At 35.5% G+C, this 14,857-nt stretch overlaps 3 protein-coding genes across 4 annotated transcripts; all 3 read left to right on the top strand.

Moving 5' to 3' along the window:
* Window positions 1–1,776, top strand: LOC124445103. The gene is made up of 5 exons (XM_046995811.1): window positions 1–347; window positions 489–725; window positions 796–940; window positions 1,016–1,146; window positions 1,239–1,776. The coding sequence occupies exons 1-5, from the start codon at window positions 1–3 to the stop codon at window positions 1,765–1,767; spliced, it is 1,389 nt and encodes a 462-aa protein (XP_046851767.1). The 3' UTR covers window positions 1,768–1,776.
* Window positions 1,777–5,502: 3,726 nt separating this feature from the next.
* On the top strand, window positions 5,503–14,104 carry LOC124445102 (thioredoxin reductase-like selenoprotein T). Its single transcript, XM_046995810.1, has 5 exons — window positions 5,503–5,554; window positions 6,430–6,662; window positions 8,353–8,440; window positions 8,615–8,732; window positions 13,853–14,104. The coding sequence occupies exons 1-4, from the start codon at window positions 5,503–5,505 to the stop codon at window positions 8,707–8,709; spliced, it is 468 nt and encodes a 155-aa protein (XP_046851766.1). The 3' UTR covers window positions 8,710–8,732; window positions 13,853–14,104.
* LOC124446683 (protein ALP1-like) lies at window positions 10,217–11,613 on the top strand. 2 transcript variants are annotated; one of them, XM_046997535.1, is made up of 3 exons: window positions 10,217–10,448; window positions 10,668–11,121; window positions 11,390–11,613. In XM_046997535.1, exons 1-3 carry the CDS (start codon window positions 10,391–10,393, stop codon window positions 11,592–11,594), a joined length of 717 nt encoding a protein of 238 aa, XP_046853491.1. In that variant the 5' UTR covers window positions 10,217–10,390; the 3' UTR covers window positions 11,595–11,613. The 2 variants fall into 2 exon arrangements, with proteins under 2 accessions (XP_046853491.1, XP_046853490.1); XM_046997534.1 differs by having other exon boundaries at window positions 10,217–10,472; window positions 10,611–11,121.
* Window positions 14,105–14,857: the final 753 nt, after the last annotated feature.

The raw sequence follows: 14,857 nt of genomic DNA, 5'->3' as shown, positions 1-14,857 counted from the left end.
ATGGCGGGTAGTGAAACGAGCAGTTCCTCTATCATTGATACAATAATTAACAGCCAAAACTTTCGGGATAGTTTATCACGAGCATTTGACGCTTCGCAGAATACTAATGCTGCATCTTTTAATAATGTCGAATCCGAGGTTTCGTCGATATTTCGTCCTCGTGGGGCTGCTGCAGTGAATAGACAAGAATTTGACTCGCAATGGAACACACAAATGACACGATGTTCACAGTCAACCACTTCTCAGTCGCTAAATACGTTTACACCTGCTCTACCTGGGGTGCAGCCAACGAACACCTATCCAATATTTGATGTGAGACGAAATTATACCTCTTCTACCTCAAGAAGGTATAGGCAGTTAAAATTCTAAGAGTTTTGTTGTTGTACCGTCCGATTGAGATGCCCCTTAAAAAGTGGTCCTTTCGTATGATGTATACTGAAATAGAACGATGACAGAATTTTACTTTTGTTTTGTTGTGTATTCTAAAGAAGAAAACCTTCAAACTATGTGAAAAGACGTCATAGCAAGTTACATTCTACCTTCACAAAAGAAGTTGTACTTTTGACTTCCCCTGCTGACAATGTCGTCCCAAAACAACAGAGCAAGCAGAATCTTTACCAATTAGGTCATGTTTTAAGTGCAGTACAGATAAGCAAAGACTGGAGTGAAAATCAAGTTTTGCAGAACCTTAAGGATTTCTTCAAAGAGAAACTTAATGACACAAGGTTAGAAATATTATAACTTTGCAACTCGTATTTAATTTAAGCTTACAGTTTACTGTCATTATTTTTATAGTGTAGAAATAATGATGGGATGTGGCAATAAAATTGTCAGGCCTGTGTTAATGCCTGATCAGGAGTTATCTGGATACATTTTAAGTAAAATATTTGCAACAAAATCCATTTATCTCAAACCATCTAAAAGTCTGGTGGGAATAAAGGTATTATTATTTTACATGACTTATGTTTTTTGGCTAGCTTTGCTGTTGTGCTTACTTATCGCACATTTTTTTAAGATTGAGTCTGGTAGTAGTGATGAAGATTTTGATGAGCTACCTTCTACATCAAGGAGACTGGATTCTGAAGAATCTTGCACTAGTACAAACAAGAGTTCAAAGAAACAAAAGATATCAGATAGTATTGATGGGTAGGCTGCAATAGTGTTTAAACTTGTTGCATATGCGCATTAAATCTTTCACATTCTGAACAAATTATTACTGTTTTGTTGCATTTTTGTAGAATTGAAATGAGGAATGTGTTCCAAAGCAGAGATGTAACAGAGCATCATGAAAAAGCAGCAGATCATCCAAGTGAAAATTGTTTGCAACATCCTGGAAATTTAGTGGAAGGTAATGATTGCTGCCTTGATGATTTGTATGCATCACTACTCTTTGATGAAGTCAATAGTGATATAATTGTTGATGCTGTTGATGTTGAAGATAACGATGATCAAAATCAGTCTGCAACAAGTGTTGGCCCTTCCAATTTTGATGAATTAAATCTTAAAGAAATTCTTGAGCAAAAGTCAGAAAGCATTTCTAATTCTCAAATTTCAAAGTTTAATATTTGTCGAAATAGTATTTGGGAAGGAACAAAACGTGCAATGTTGAGAAAGTCATTTAGTCCAGAAAATAGGATGTCAGTGAAATTTACTGATGACATAGGCGTTTCTGAAGGTGCGGTTGACCAGGGTGGTCCAATGAGAGAATTTGTAACTCTTGTGCTGGAATATATTACTAATTCTTTAGTTATTTACTGGCCCCAATGAGAAAAAAATGTTGTCTTGTAATGGAAGATGTTTGGAGGAATCTGAATACTTTCTGGCAGGACAATTTTTTGCAATATCTCTTGTTCATTGTGGAATTGGGCCAAGGTGCCTCAGTCCTATCCTTTTTGAATGTCTGATTGGGTGCCCAGACAAAGTTTCTGTTTCTGTTTTTGATGTTGATGACATAGACATTCGAATGAATCTTCAAAACTTACTTCAAGCCAAAACAGTTGAGGATGCGCAAAATTTGATGTGTTCTTCTAACATAGAAACACTACTCCATATACATCTAAACCAACTCCTTGAATGTCGTTGTAATGATTCATATTCCTTATCATTCCAGAATGCCAAAGCTGCATGGGGGTTTTCCCTTGCACTGAACTTAAACTGTGGTTGTTCCATTGTGAAACAAACTCGTATAGGCACGTGTTTATTCTTGGCAAAAAGACGAAATGAAGCGCCCATATGTGTATTTCATTTGTTGCATCCAAAATATCGCAGTTTTGCATAAATGTAAATAGATTTTTGAAAACAGAATTCACGATCCTGTTAACTTCACTCCATAATCTTTCTATTCTTTGATTGTGGACACTACGTCCACATATAAAGCTTCCCCTATTGAGGCCTCTATTCGCAATCATATACCTCGCAACATCAATATTTTCCACACCGCGGTCGCCGCGAACTCTCGACGGTAGACCAAATCGTTCCACACCATCTTGAAAAAGGCTGAGTACAGTCGATGCTTTATTGTTTGACGAACAAATTAGGTACACGATAGCCCTACTAAAGCCATCAATGCAGCCGTGATGAACGAATCTCCATGCAATCAGTTTGTGATTCCCATCAATGTGCCTAAATAGATATCGTATTGCGCCTTACTTTAATTATTTAATTATCACGGTATACTTCTGATTCTATCCATGCATTCGTAGTTTGTAAAACATGATACATTCCACAAAACATTTGGGATTGTAATGTTATATACTCGTCGTCTTATACAGTGTCTTCTACGAAAAGCTCGTCCAATGGGATCTAAAATCTAAAAAACAATTCATTCTAAGGTTGACTATAGGTATACATGCATTTAAAAAGTTTAATGACTGTCATTAATTATTGATTAGCGATCAAATGAAAAATACTTGTAGTCTTTCTCTCAGTCTCCATCTTTGGATTCTAATCCCTCTAGCTCTCAGGCTTCCTCCGACAAACGGTTCACCAGCATTTGGACTGTTGTGTAGTATGGAAGTCAAAATATCATCCAGGTCTGCATCTGCTATGTTAGAGAATCTGTAAGCTTCGTTGGTATTTATTCCAATTTTTTTCCGAAGTCTGTAGATAGTTGTTCTATTCACATTTAACGTATCGGCAATTGCAGACCATGACATCCCTGCACGGCGCAATTGCCCAAGTTGGCCACACGTGATAGAATAACTAAAACAAAGACAAAGATGCATTGAACCTATTGAATAGGTTGACGAGTAATTCAGCATTTTTGATTAAATAAAGGAATAAATCAGATAAACAACCCTCAGCATTATATATAAAAATTGGTCTCGCAGGTGTTTTTTTACTCAAAGTAGTTGTATTTGTGCCCATTTGTGACATTTTCTTGAAATATTCATACCTGGGTCTTCCTCTTTGTCCAGTTGTCTCTACTTCCGAATAAAATTCATTTTCATGTTCTGGCAAGAATCTCTCAATACTAAACGAATAATGTCGGTACAGTAGAAGCAAACTGTTATACAAGTTTTGAAGAAGTCCAGTGAGTATTTCATGTTCGTTACATCTTTCAACGAAGTAAACAAGAATGCTCAATTGATCATGCAGTTTTCGTCGAATGAACTCCAACAAATTGACATCATTTGAGGTCCATAGTCGGTCTGCTTCGTTGCAGGTTCTCTTTAAGGATTGAAAATACTCACAAATATCTTCTTCGATGGCATGAGCATAGAAACAGCACATGCAAACGATTATAAGCAATCGAAATATCACATTTTCTGCCGCCATTTTGGTATTATTACGTGCAGTAAAAAAATTGACGTAAAATTTTACAAATACAAAGTGAGATTTTCACAAAAACAAAGTGAGATTTTCACAAATCAAAGTGAGATTAAACAAAATCAAAGTGAGATTTATACAAAAACAAAGTGAGATTTTTACAAAAACAAAGTGAAATTTATACAAAAACAAAGTGAGATTTTTACAAAAACAAAGTGAAAATTTAGCAAAATCAAAAGTCTATGGCTTTTTAATATGGAATGAAAGGATTTCAGTCTATGAATCATGTGGATAACGAATTCAATGTATGATGAGAGCAATTCAATACATGAGAACAACATTTTTGATTTTTGCAACGAACGGCGCCTCATAGATAATATCTTGTATGAGACGGAACTGGTGTTGTCGCCGACTGCTACGGGAAAAATAACAGCAGACATCTTTCACAAATGCTTCCAACCATGAAGGTAGGCGACAACTTGCATAGTGTGCGCAGAGAGCAAAGGAGTGACAAATGCAACCAAAGACAAAAAAACCAGGTACATCTTTTTTTAAAAGAGCCTGAAAACCTCCATTTTTGCCCATCATTGTTGAACAATTGTCGCCAGCAAAACCAACAACATTACTTAGTGGTATGGCTCGTTCTTGAAAAAAGTTTTTAACAGCCGCATACAATCCATCAGCAGTGCCGTTTTCTACTTCAAGGGCAGTCAATAAAGCATCAATCGCTTTCCTTTCATGGTAAAATCTGACGACAACAGCAAGAATTTAGGAGACTGAAATATCTGTGGATTCGTCTACGATCAGAGAAAACTTGTTTTTCTGACAGATTGCTGATATTGACTCCATTTCCTCTCGTGCAATTCCTTCTTGAACAACATATGATGCCTTTGTTCTTTTTAACTGCATTTTTTGAGCAATTTTGCTGTCGGGAAACATTTTTTTCATTAACTCGCTGAGATGATCAGCCTGAAGAAAAGGCGTTCGGTGCTCAGCTAGAAAACCAGATAACAAAACTTCAGCTTTTGCTGTCATTTCGTCAACATCTGGCCCTGTTTGCTTTTGAAAAAACTTGCTCACTTGCAAAGTATTTTGCTTGGCTTTATATGCATCAGTATGTTTCTTTGTTGCTTTATGTTTCATCAAAGCCGACTTGTTGGGACCGTTGAATGTATGTTCACACACTTTGCATCTCACTGTGAATTTATGTCCAGGATCTTTTGAAATCCAATCTGCTAATTCTGGATCTTTTAACCAAGCATTGTTGAACGATTGCTTGTACCATTTTTTATCTTCAGGTTTTGCTTTTTTTCTCGATGGACGATGATCATTCTTATCACTTGAGTTGCTTTCTTCGTCATACATTCTGCTTCTGAAATGTGTATGCACTGTAGTGTTTTGAGCTCCCCACCCGAATGAAGCAAAACAAGTCAAGTTTACCTCAGGCTTGAATCCTCAGAAAAAGGTCGCCATTTTGTTTTTACAAAACCATACAGGAAAAAGTTTCTTGGATGTTCAATGTTCGCGTTCAATACATTGAGTTGAACAAGAACTGGAGGGAACAAGGGGCCTGGACCCGGTTGTCAAAAACATGGCGATGATGGCAGATTTTGGTTGTCAAACTTCCACTTTAAAAATTATTTTTAATATTCACTCCCTCCTGATTTCTACTATTCAATAGTAAAGACAACCAAGAAATGCAATACCAATTAATAATATTTTCGATCGAAAGAAATGCTTCAGCGTTTTATGGAATACACGTACATTAATTTAAAGAATATCCACGGTAAAAGAACTTATAGTATGTTCAAATAAACATCAGATTCAGACGGCATCTTCAGTGGGAGGGTGTGAAGGTTGTCAAGCTTATTTATAAACACGTGTCACACTTATTTATAAATTCATAATACGAGATAATATTACCTATGAAATATTTAAACAAAATATCCCAAGATTTTACAATATTTCGAAAAAACTCCCAAGATCCCAAGCTTGAGCAGAAAATCCCAAGATCTTGGGAGAAATCCCAAGGCGTGGCAACACTGGAACTCGCTACTTGTTTTGCGAGGAGAAGACTGGGACGAGATTTTAGGCTAACTGGAAATTGAAATAATGGCGTCGAGGGTGACGTTCATTACATGGACATTATTCTCTATAATAGTGTTCCACAGTGAATTATTTGGACATTATCGCACCTTTTCACAAGCTAAATTGATAAAAGACCATTCTCGCTCAACCTCTTTTACGTTAAAAGTTCTCTACTGGTAAGGTTTTTGATAGTTTTGACTCGTGTAACGTTTGGTATTTTTTCTTTTAATATACTCTTACGTATGTAGTAGGTAAACAAAGCGTACGTAATACTGAGAACTAACCTTTATAACCAACCGAACTTTTTTCAAAAGTTGAAATCATTGTCAAAAAGTTTCAAGAACATTGGGAAGCAGAAACGTATTTTGTTTTAATATTACTATTACGTAATTTACACTCTTGAAGCAAACTGTACTTCTCAGTTGTACTTGCTTGGAACAAGGCAATGCCAATATGACTTATTGGGATTTTAATAAATTATTAAATCATTCAAAACTAAATGATGCAGTGGTATAGTTTTGCCACACACTGTTGTTTTTAAACTGTTGTTGTAAATTTTTAGTAACTCCTGAGGGTACAAGAGGGCGTATGAACAGTACTCAGAGTTCCTTCGCCAACAATATCCTCATTTATCCATAGTTGGTGGCAACTATCCTCCTCCATTAATAAATCAGTATATAGCAAGCTTTCTTAGTGTCAGCAAAATGATGCTGGTTTTATTGATCATATTTGGGGAAAGAATTCAGCTTTTTGAATCACTAAATATGCAGCCACCAGATATTTACCTTTGGACCCAGGAAAACAAGGTAATGTTTAGCATTTAAATTAAATAAAAAAATGGTGTTATTACCTACGTATCCTTACATCACTTTCAACATTTGATTGAATGTGAAGTGAAGCTACGTACATTTGTTTAGTGCTCACTAAACAGGAAAAATACTCAGATTCAAATTCTTTTAATGTTTGTTTTATTAAATTTTTCACATCCTGAGCCGGAAGAGATTTTTAAATGGGAGAGGTGCTTATTAACTTATTTTCAACGAAAACATCCGAAACAAATGTTACTAGTCAGTTACTACCTCCAAAACCCAACAAAACTGTTAGCATAATTTATAAAATAAACATGATGAAATCCGTGTGCTGATTGGTCTAGAGCTGTGTTTGCATTAACCTGTGCAAAACAAATCTGAGCTCAACCAATCAATCAATCAGAACAATCAATCACTCAAAGAGAATTTGGAAATTGTCAAATAGATCATGAATGCATTTTAGAGGAAAAATTAATTAAATACTTTTACATCAAATTTATTTGTTTTGCATTATTGTTATTTTATAAAAGAAATAGAAGATGTTTTTTGTGTTTTCACTAGCTTATTCTAACCTCAGAGATGTTTGTGAGAATTCTCAAGCAGTTGTAACCCTTAACCTTTGTTCTTAGGCTTGCACTGATCTGCTCTCGAGTTCTCCCAAAGGTCTCCTCCGTTTGCATAAGCCTGTACAAACACAATAAACATCTTTTATTTTTTAAATAATGTCAACAAATACAATGTAATGCATCTGCGTACAATTTCCTGTTATTTATTATTGTCTGTCAAGTTATCGACATCCTGATTGTGTTTACCTCCTTATTAACCTTGTCCAGGTGCAGTCCCTAATCTGGAGCAGTGCTAAAACGAGCATTTACCATAGTACAACATAACCTATTGCCTCATCAGAAACGTCCTGTGTTGTGTTAGCTTTTAGTGCTGTGTTCTGTCCTGTGTTGTGTTAGCTTTTAGTGCTGTGTTCTGTCCTGTGTTGTGTTAGCTTTTAGTGCTGTGTTCTGTCCTGTGTTGTGTTGTGTTGTGTTGGACATCAAATGTTGTATCAAATTTTACATCATACCTGTACTTCATAATTTAAATTTTCTAACCATTCACCGCTTAGTATCCACATAGAAAATTGTGAAATATGAATATTGAATAATAGGTGGAAAAACACGTCCATCTATTGTTATGTCTACACGTGGTTACACTTTCACATCAATATGTTCTAACAATAATTACATTGCTCTGGCAACCATTTTTACCAACGATTTAGTCTAGAGCCTACAAGTTTGACTGACAAATGAAAATGCGAACTTCTGTAACGGTTATCTAACGCTTATTCTCAGCATTTCAAGCTACGTAAAGTTGAGCATGTGTGCTCATTTACCAAAACCCTCGGTTTTTTATTCAAAAATAAAAATAAAAAACCGGTAAACATACTTACGAAATCAAAATCCGGTAAACCGATTTACGAAAAATCCCCAATTTTTATTGGTTAGCCTACAACCCGCCACAGCCTGATGTCAATCAAATGACCTACAGTATTTTTCTTGTTATTACAAAATGATTCGAGAACAGTTTTTTTCAAAACTTAAGTCATAAAGAAATTCATGCTTACGTATGTTTTAAAAAGAAATTCATGCATACGTACGTATGTAACAACAAACTTAGATTGTTTTGATTTTTATAGATGTATGCCATTATATTGATTTTCTTCCTGTCAAATGCTGTTGAGGGACAGCTAACGTCAACAGGTGCTTTTGAAATAGAGCTCAACGGTATTATTATTTTATTAAACTACAGAAGGCCAGTATGTGTATTTGCTCTAAAATAGATTTATTTCGATACATCAGGTGATTTTACTGAACACCCAATTTTTTCATGAAGAAATACGTGGTGTATTATCATGTCTCATTTGCTTGAACTTATTGTTTTGTGGGTTTTTTCCACAGAGATTCCAATTTGGTCAAAATTAGAATCTGGTCGCCTACCCCACCAACAAGAACTTATTCAAATTATTAATCAGCAACTCCAATTCAGGAGTTAATGGAATAGGAAAAGTGTGTAGAAGTAAGTGTTATGTCATTCTCTATCTACAGTGCTTCCGACTTGCTCATTCTGTAAAACTGCCGTTAAAAAACTAACATACTTTTTCTGTAGTTTTCTATTGTTTTCACTAGCTATATAATGAAATGTTTAAACAATAAGTAAATAACTGTCAAGACGCTTTTCTATAAACAACTAACGTTTTTCGCCTAAAAAACAAACCAGTTTGGATTGAAGTAAATATTTTTTCCATAGCTCTATTCCTTTCATTCGAATTATGTTTGTCCCTTTGCAACAGTGAAAGTGTGCTTTCTAATGCATTCTTTATGTAACTCTTTCCATTTTATCAAGAGAGTGGTTAACAGGATTTTTTTTACATTCAACAAAAGTTTTTTTTAGTGATTTTCACAAAAAGTAAAATTTCCAATATATTCAGGTTCAATTACACATGCGTTATAAAATGCTAGACTTTAGTATAAACTTGCAGTGCACATCATCGACTGTAAATTGGATGCGTTTAGCTTCGTTTGTGCATAAATTTGTTTTATATTTGTATAAATGCTTTGCAGGTGATCATTCATAATTTTAAGTAAGCTGTTAGCCTTTGAAACGAAACATATTTGTAGAATTTCGCTGTCTGTTTTATCTTTGACTTGCGGTTAAAAGCTTTTCGGTGTGCAAAATGCTCGCACTCTTATTGAATGACGCATGCGCCACTGTGTGATGTTGAAAAGGTCAGTAGCACTTGTGTGCTCTCGAGCAGCTCTAGAGCAACGCCACAGAGTTGAAGTCATTCTACTTTTAAGTTCGTTGTTTTGCTCTCAAACTCCAGCCTTCCAGATCACTGGAATAAAGCGGTAATTTTTTCATTAAAAATCACTGTTTTGATAGGAATCCTATCCCTTCTTCTTCAACGAATTAAATAGATAGAAATTACGTTGTTTTTTGAGCATAGGAGAAGTGACTATCTTTTACATGTTTCTAAATGCAGATCGTCCAGGTTGGTACAGTCCTGAGAAGGACAGTTTTTGTTGTTGTTGACTGACGTTTCGACAACCTTAAGGCTGCTTTCCACTGTTGCGTTTTTTTTCCGTGCGTACATCCATAGATAAAAACGCACGGATTTTTAATCTCCAGTGCTGCGTTTTGCGTTGTGCATAAATTTAATGCGTGCTGCAATTCAAAATGGCGTCGAAAGAGGAGCGAAAATTAGCAATTCTACTTTTGCTTCGCCAAAGACGAAAACGAAGGAATAAATACAAAAAAAGGTTTTGGATTAAAGATATTTTAAAACGGCGAAAAGAACTGGGGGAATACCATCGGCTCATTCAAGAAATGCGGTTAAATGATCCTGAATCATTTTATCAATACTTTCGGATGACCCCTTCGCGGTTTGATTTACTTCTTGGTCTGGTTGGGCCATACTTGAAAAAGAATTCCTTATACCGCGAGCCTGTGAGTCCTGAAGAACGCCTCGCTGTTACTCTTCGCTTTTAGCAACAGGCGACTCTCAACAAAGCATAGCATTCAGTTTTCGACTTGGCCATGCTACTGTGACCAAAATCGTAGAGGAGTCTTCCGAAGCTTTGTGGTCTGCGTTGCAACCGTTTATCAAGCCTCCAACGACAACAAGCGAATGGAAAAAAATCGCAACAGATTTTTGGCAGTTGTGGAACTTCCCAATGTGTTGCGGTGCCATTGATGGCAAACATGTAGTCATGCAATGTCCCCCTCGGGCTGGTTCGTCATTTTTTAACTATAAAGGTAAATAAGAGTTCTTAGATAACGATATACATTGTAAATTTGCTGCTTACATGTTGGACAAGTCAAGTGAAACTGCATGTTTGTGAATATTGTGATTAAGCGAGTATGATTTTTTAACAATTTTTTATTTCCATTTAGGAACACATAGCATTGTTCTGTTGGCAGTTTGTGATGCTAGGTACTTGTTTACTCTAGTGGAAATTGGCAGCTCAGGCAGAAATAGTGATGGAGGTGTTTTTGGTGAGTCTAAATTTGGAAGAGCCATTGAAGATGGCAGTTTAAAGTTACCATTTGCAGATCCCCTTCCAAATAAACCAACAGAAGTTTGCCCATATTTATTCACTGCTGATGATGCATTCCCCCTTAAACCATGGATGATGAAACCCTACCCAGGAAAATTTCTTGATAAAAAGCTCAAAATATTCAATTACCGTCTGTCACGAGCAAGGAGAGTTGTTGAGAATGCATTTGGAATCACTGCAGCTAGGTGGAGAGTGCTAAGAAGACCTATAATGGCTTCAGCTAAAAAGGTGGCAAGTATAACTAAAGCAGTCTGTGCACTTCACAATTACCTGATGTTAGAAGAATTCGGTATTCCTAATTCATCAAAAAGGTATTGCCCAGCTGGATTTGTTGACACAGAAGACAGGTATAATTGCTATTTTCTCCGGTTAAAATAACTTAAATCTTGAGCTTATAAAATGATGTTTTTTCTCTTAGTATATTTTATCTTATAGTTACTATAGTATATGCAAGTTTTGAATGCCTGTATCTAATTTTAAGTCAGTTGGTTATGGTCTTATCATCTTAAGCATCTACCACTAGTCACTATATGAAATGTGCATGATAATACAACTAAATGAAATTGCCACAGTATTCGATAACCTAAAATGTTATAACTAAAGAAATTTTTATAGGTATGGACAGAACCTGCCAGGAGGATGGCGATCTTTGACAGAAGGAGACACGGGTCTGCAACAAATTTCACGACAAGGAAGCAATAACTATTCACGAAATGCCAAATCTGTGCAAAATTTACTGACAAATTATTTCTGCTCACCAGAAGGGGAAGTACCTTGGCAATATGCGTATGTGCAAAATAATGGTAGACAAGAAAAATAAACCTGTTTCTGTAAAACAATTTTACATTTATAATATCATCTTATTAATAAGTTGTATTTATTTAATTAGCAAATGTATGTTTCAACTGAACAAAGAATAATCTGTTTCTTACAAACATCAACGACTTTTCTAAGTAACTTGAAAGTTAGTTCAATAACTTAAGTTTTCCACTTCATTTTACTTTACATCCTTCTCATGCTAACTGTTTGTTGACATTGAAGAGATTGCTTCACTTAAAACAATTTGAATTTTACTCATTGCCTTACTTTTGCTTCTTTATCCAACAAATGTAGCTGAGCAGCAACACTTTTACCAAATGCATCTTCTATAGTTACCATAGCTGATTGATTTTGCAAGGATTTCTCACCACCAGATATATATTCCATGATTTTTACATCCAAGGCCCGATCAAGTTGCTTTTGTGACATTGCTGCATAAGACCTTTTCTTACTTGGTTGTTTTGAAGCAACATTTTGAACGTTTTCAATAATCTCAAACGAAGGGAAAGATTCTTGAGAAAATGCCTCAATACCAACCGTTAAATCATCAGTAGAAGGTTCAGATGTGATGGTAAGTGGATCTTGGCATGGACTTGAAAGAACAACTGGTTGGAAATTGCTGTCCGAATTCTTTGTTCGAATATTAACATAAGGTTTCAGAAATGACATTGCCAAAAGGTATGGATAATGTGGAATTTCATCCACACCTGCTCCACTTTTTCCCATTTCCACTTAACACACGGACATATGAATCGCGTAGGTTTTCCAAATTCTGTCTCTGTAGTCGTTTACTGGGTCAAAAATATTTAAGAATACACTTCGTTTATTACAACACAACACAACATATGCATTTATATTACCTGAATACGTTGATTGACAAGCTGCATTCACAGCATCAGTCACTATTTGCCACGCATTTTCCTTAATATTTTGTTCTTATAGTTAGTGTCTTTTGTATTCCAAAGCGCTGGGTATTTTTCAATTTCTTCAATAAGTTTCTCCTCAACTTTTGTATATTTTCCCATCTTTTTTCAACTTGTAAATCAATTGGCAAAAGCATGCTTCATTGTAAAGCACGTGATCTGTAAATTCATTTTCATTGGATAATTGCTCGCGTTTTTCAATTTTGCTGCGTAAAAGTTAAGTTGTGCTCAACTTGTGCGTTTACGCGCTTGGGGGATACGTACGGAAACGTAAGGGTACGCGCGTTGAAAAACGCAACAGTGGAAAGCAGCCTTTAGCGGGCAAACGTCAGGTTAGCCGTATTTGTTATCTGGTTCTTACGTCATTGTATTGTGTGTACAGGAAATGTGTATTGTCATTGTGAATTAGTGTGAAGTGAAATATTTTTATTTTTAGTTGTGATGTGTGATTTAAGTGTGATGTTTTTAGTTGTAATGTGTGAGTGTAAATTGTGTATTGTCATTGTGAATTAGTGTGAAGTGTAATGTTTTTAGTTGATCGTTTGTATTGTGAATAAGTCGTTTGTAAGGTGCCGGTAATTGCTGTGATCTGTTCAGGGGGGTTTGTTCCATTTTGCCGAGTCCCAGTCAATGTTGTGCTGACTATAGACGACGGCATACATTAGAAAGTTGGTATACCAACTTGGAACAAACCCCCCTGAACAGATCACAGCAATTACCGGTACCTTACAAAAGACTTATTCACAATACAAACAAACGATAAACTTAAAACATTACACTTCACACTAATTCACAATGACAATACACAATTGACACCCACACATTACAACTAAAAACATCACACTTAAATCACACATCACAACTAAAAATAAAAATATTTCACTTCTCACTAATTCACAATGACAATACACATTTCCTGGTCACACAATACAATGACTTAAGAACCAGATAACAAATACGGCTAACCTGACGTTTACTCCTCATTTGACTCCGAAGATGACTACCTCTAAGGTTGTCGAAACGTCAGTCAACAACAACAAAAATAGTCCTCAGGACTATACCAACCTTGACGATCTACATTTACTAACATGTAACGATACGCCCGGGTTTAAACCATTTACTTTATGACTATCTTTTGTTTTCTCAACAAAAAGCGCACGAGTACAATTTCCGCCACGTGGAAAAACCTTCACACTTGGAAGCAACATGCGCCCGAGCATTGTTCTCAATGCGTAAAATGCAGCTGAATGGAATTTAGCTTTAAGAGAGACAGGCGTTCTGTTTTATTCATATTTTTAATGTCATGTCATTGATCATTATTCCTTATTCATTTTAGTGCTTTGGCTACGGCATAAGATATGTTGGTGAATTCTGAATGATAATGAAAGTTTATGCCGAAACAAGCGTCAAGCTGGAGGCCTGAACTGGATGCACCTCGTGACGAATTTTCTGGATTAACTACTGCCGTACTCACTTGCACTTATAATAAATCAAAAGAATCAAACTTTACTATTAATGTCAAAACTTAATTTATTTATAAAATGTAAACTAGACTTTTCGATTATTATTTTATTGGTTTTTCGTGAAATATGAAAGAAGAAAATCAAAAATTTGCTTTTCCGTATCGTTTAGAAGCCATCACCCTCGTACCCTTTGGTATTTATTTATAAATGTGTTGAATTCAATGGCATAATACATTTATGTTGATGGCCTATAAAACCCACGGAACAGTAGCCTCTGTCAATGCAACATACAACATATGGACAACAACCGTAACCAGCAATGTCTTCATATTTAGGACAGCTAGTGTGCGTGGATAAATTAAAGTATGGTTCTTCATTTATAAATCCACACAATATAGGATTTGCATTCTAGAAGCAATTTGAAAATTAAGAAATAATCAAAGCAGAATCCACATTAAAGTAAATGGTTTGAAACCAGGAGTATCGTTACATGTTTGCAAACATGTAACACGATCTAAATTTACAAACATGTAAGAATCCACATTATTGAACAGTAGGACTGAAAGTAAAGATTGAAAACTGTTGTATAATAATCTTTATAATAACATGGTTGCCTCGCAGGATCTTTTGTTATCACTGGGACGTTTACTGACGAATTTCCTTCATCACATATTCATTAAGGACGAATTAGACTAACTATCCCTCATCAATGTATTCATTAGGACGTTTAGAGTAAATATCCCTCATCAATATATTCATAAGGGACGATTAGACTACATATTCCTCAAGAATAAAACAACACGCAAATAATTTTCAAATTTTATTTTCGTCATCTATAAATTGCTTCAGTTTGCATCTCAACTATTCCAGGGCTGAAT

Source organism: Xenia sp. Carnegie-2017, unplaced genomic scaffold (genome assembly GCF_021976095.1).
Source record: "Xenia sp. Carnegie-2017 unplaced genomic scaffold, XeniaSp_v1 HiC_scaffold_22, whole genome shotgun sequence".
In the NCBI taxonomy this organism is placed as follows: domain Eukaryota; kingdom Metazoa; phylum Cnidaria; class Anthozoa; order Malacalcyonacea; family Xeniidae; genus Xenia; species Xenia sp. Carnegie-2017.
This window is presented reverse-complemented; position numbering and strand designations above follow the sequence as displayed.

What these genes read in the sequence shown, in the direction of transcription:
- LOC124445103 (XM_046995811.1), top strand. Translation starts at nt 1, where the DNA reads ATGGCGGGTAGTGAAACGAGCAGTTCCTCTATCATTGATACAATAATT. An exon ending in GAGAAACTTAATGACACAAG is followed by an intron (nt 726 to 795) that starts GTTAGAAATATT and finishes TTATTTTTATAG; the next exon opens with TGTAGAAATAATGATGGGAT. An exon ending in ATATCAGATAGTATTGATGG is followed by an intron (nt 1,147 to 1,238) that starts GTAGGCTGCAAT and finishes GCATTTTTGTAG; the next exon opens with AATTGAAATGAGGAATGTGT.
- LOC124445102 (XM_046995810.1), top strand. Translation starts at nt 5,503, where the DNA reads ATGCTTCAGCGTTTTATGGAATACACGTACATTAATTTAAAGAATATC. An exon ending in TTTGGACCCAGGAAAACAAG is followed by an intron (nt 6,663 to 8,352) that starts GTAATGTTTAGC and finishes TGATTTTTATAG; the next exon opens with ATGTATGCCATTATATTGAT. An exon ending in TTTTGAAATAGAGCTCAACG is followed by an intron (nt 8,441 to 8,614) that starts GTATTATTATTT and finishes TTTTTTCCACAG; the next exon opens with AGATTCCAATTTGGTCAAAA.
- LOC124446683 (XM_046997534.1), top strand. Translation starts at nt 10,391, where the DNA reads ATGTGTTGCGGTGCCATTGATGGCAAACATGTAGTCATGCAATGTCCC. An exon ending in GTCATTTTTTAACTATAAAG is followed by an intron (nt 10,473 to 10,610) that starts GTAAATAAGAGT and finishes ATTTCCATTTAG; the next exon opens with GAACACATAGCATTGTTCTG. An exon ending in TTTGTTGACACAGAAGACAG is followed by an intron (nt 11,122 to 11,389) that starts GTATAATTGCTA and finishes AAATTTTTATAG; the next exon opens with GTATGGACAGAACCTGCCAG.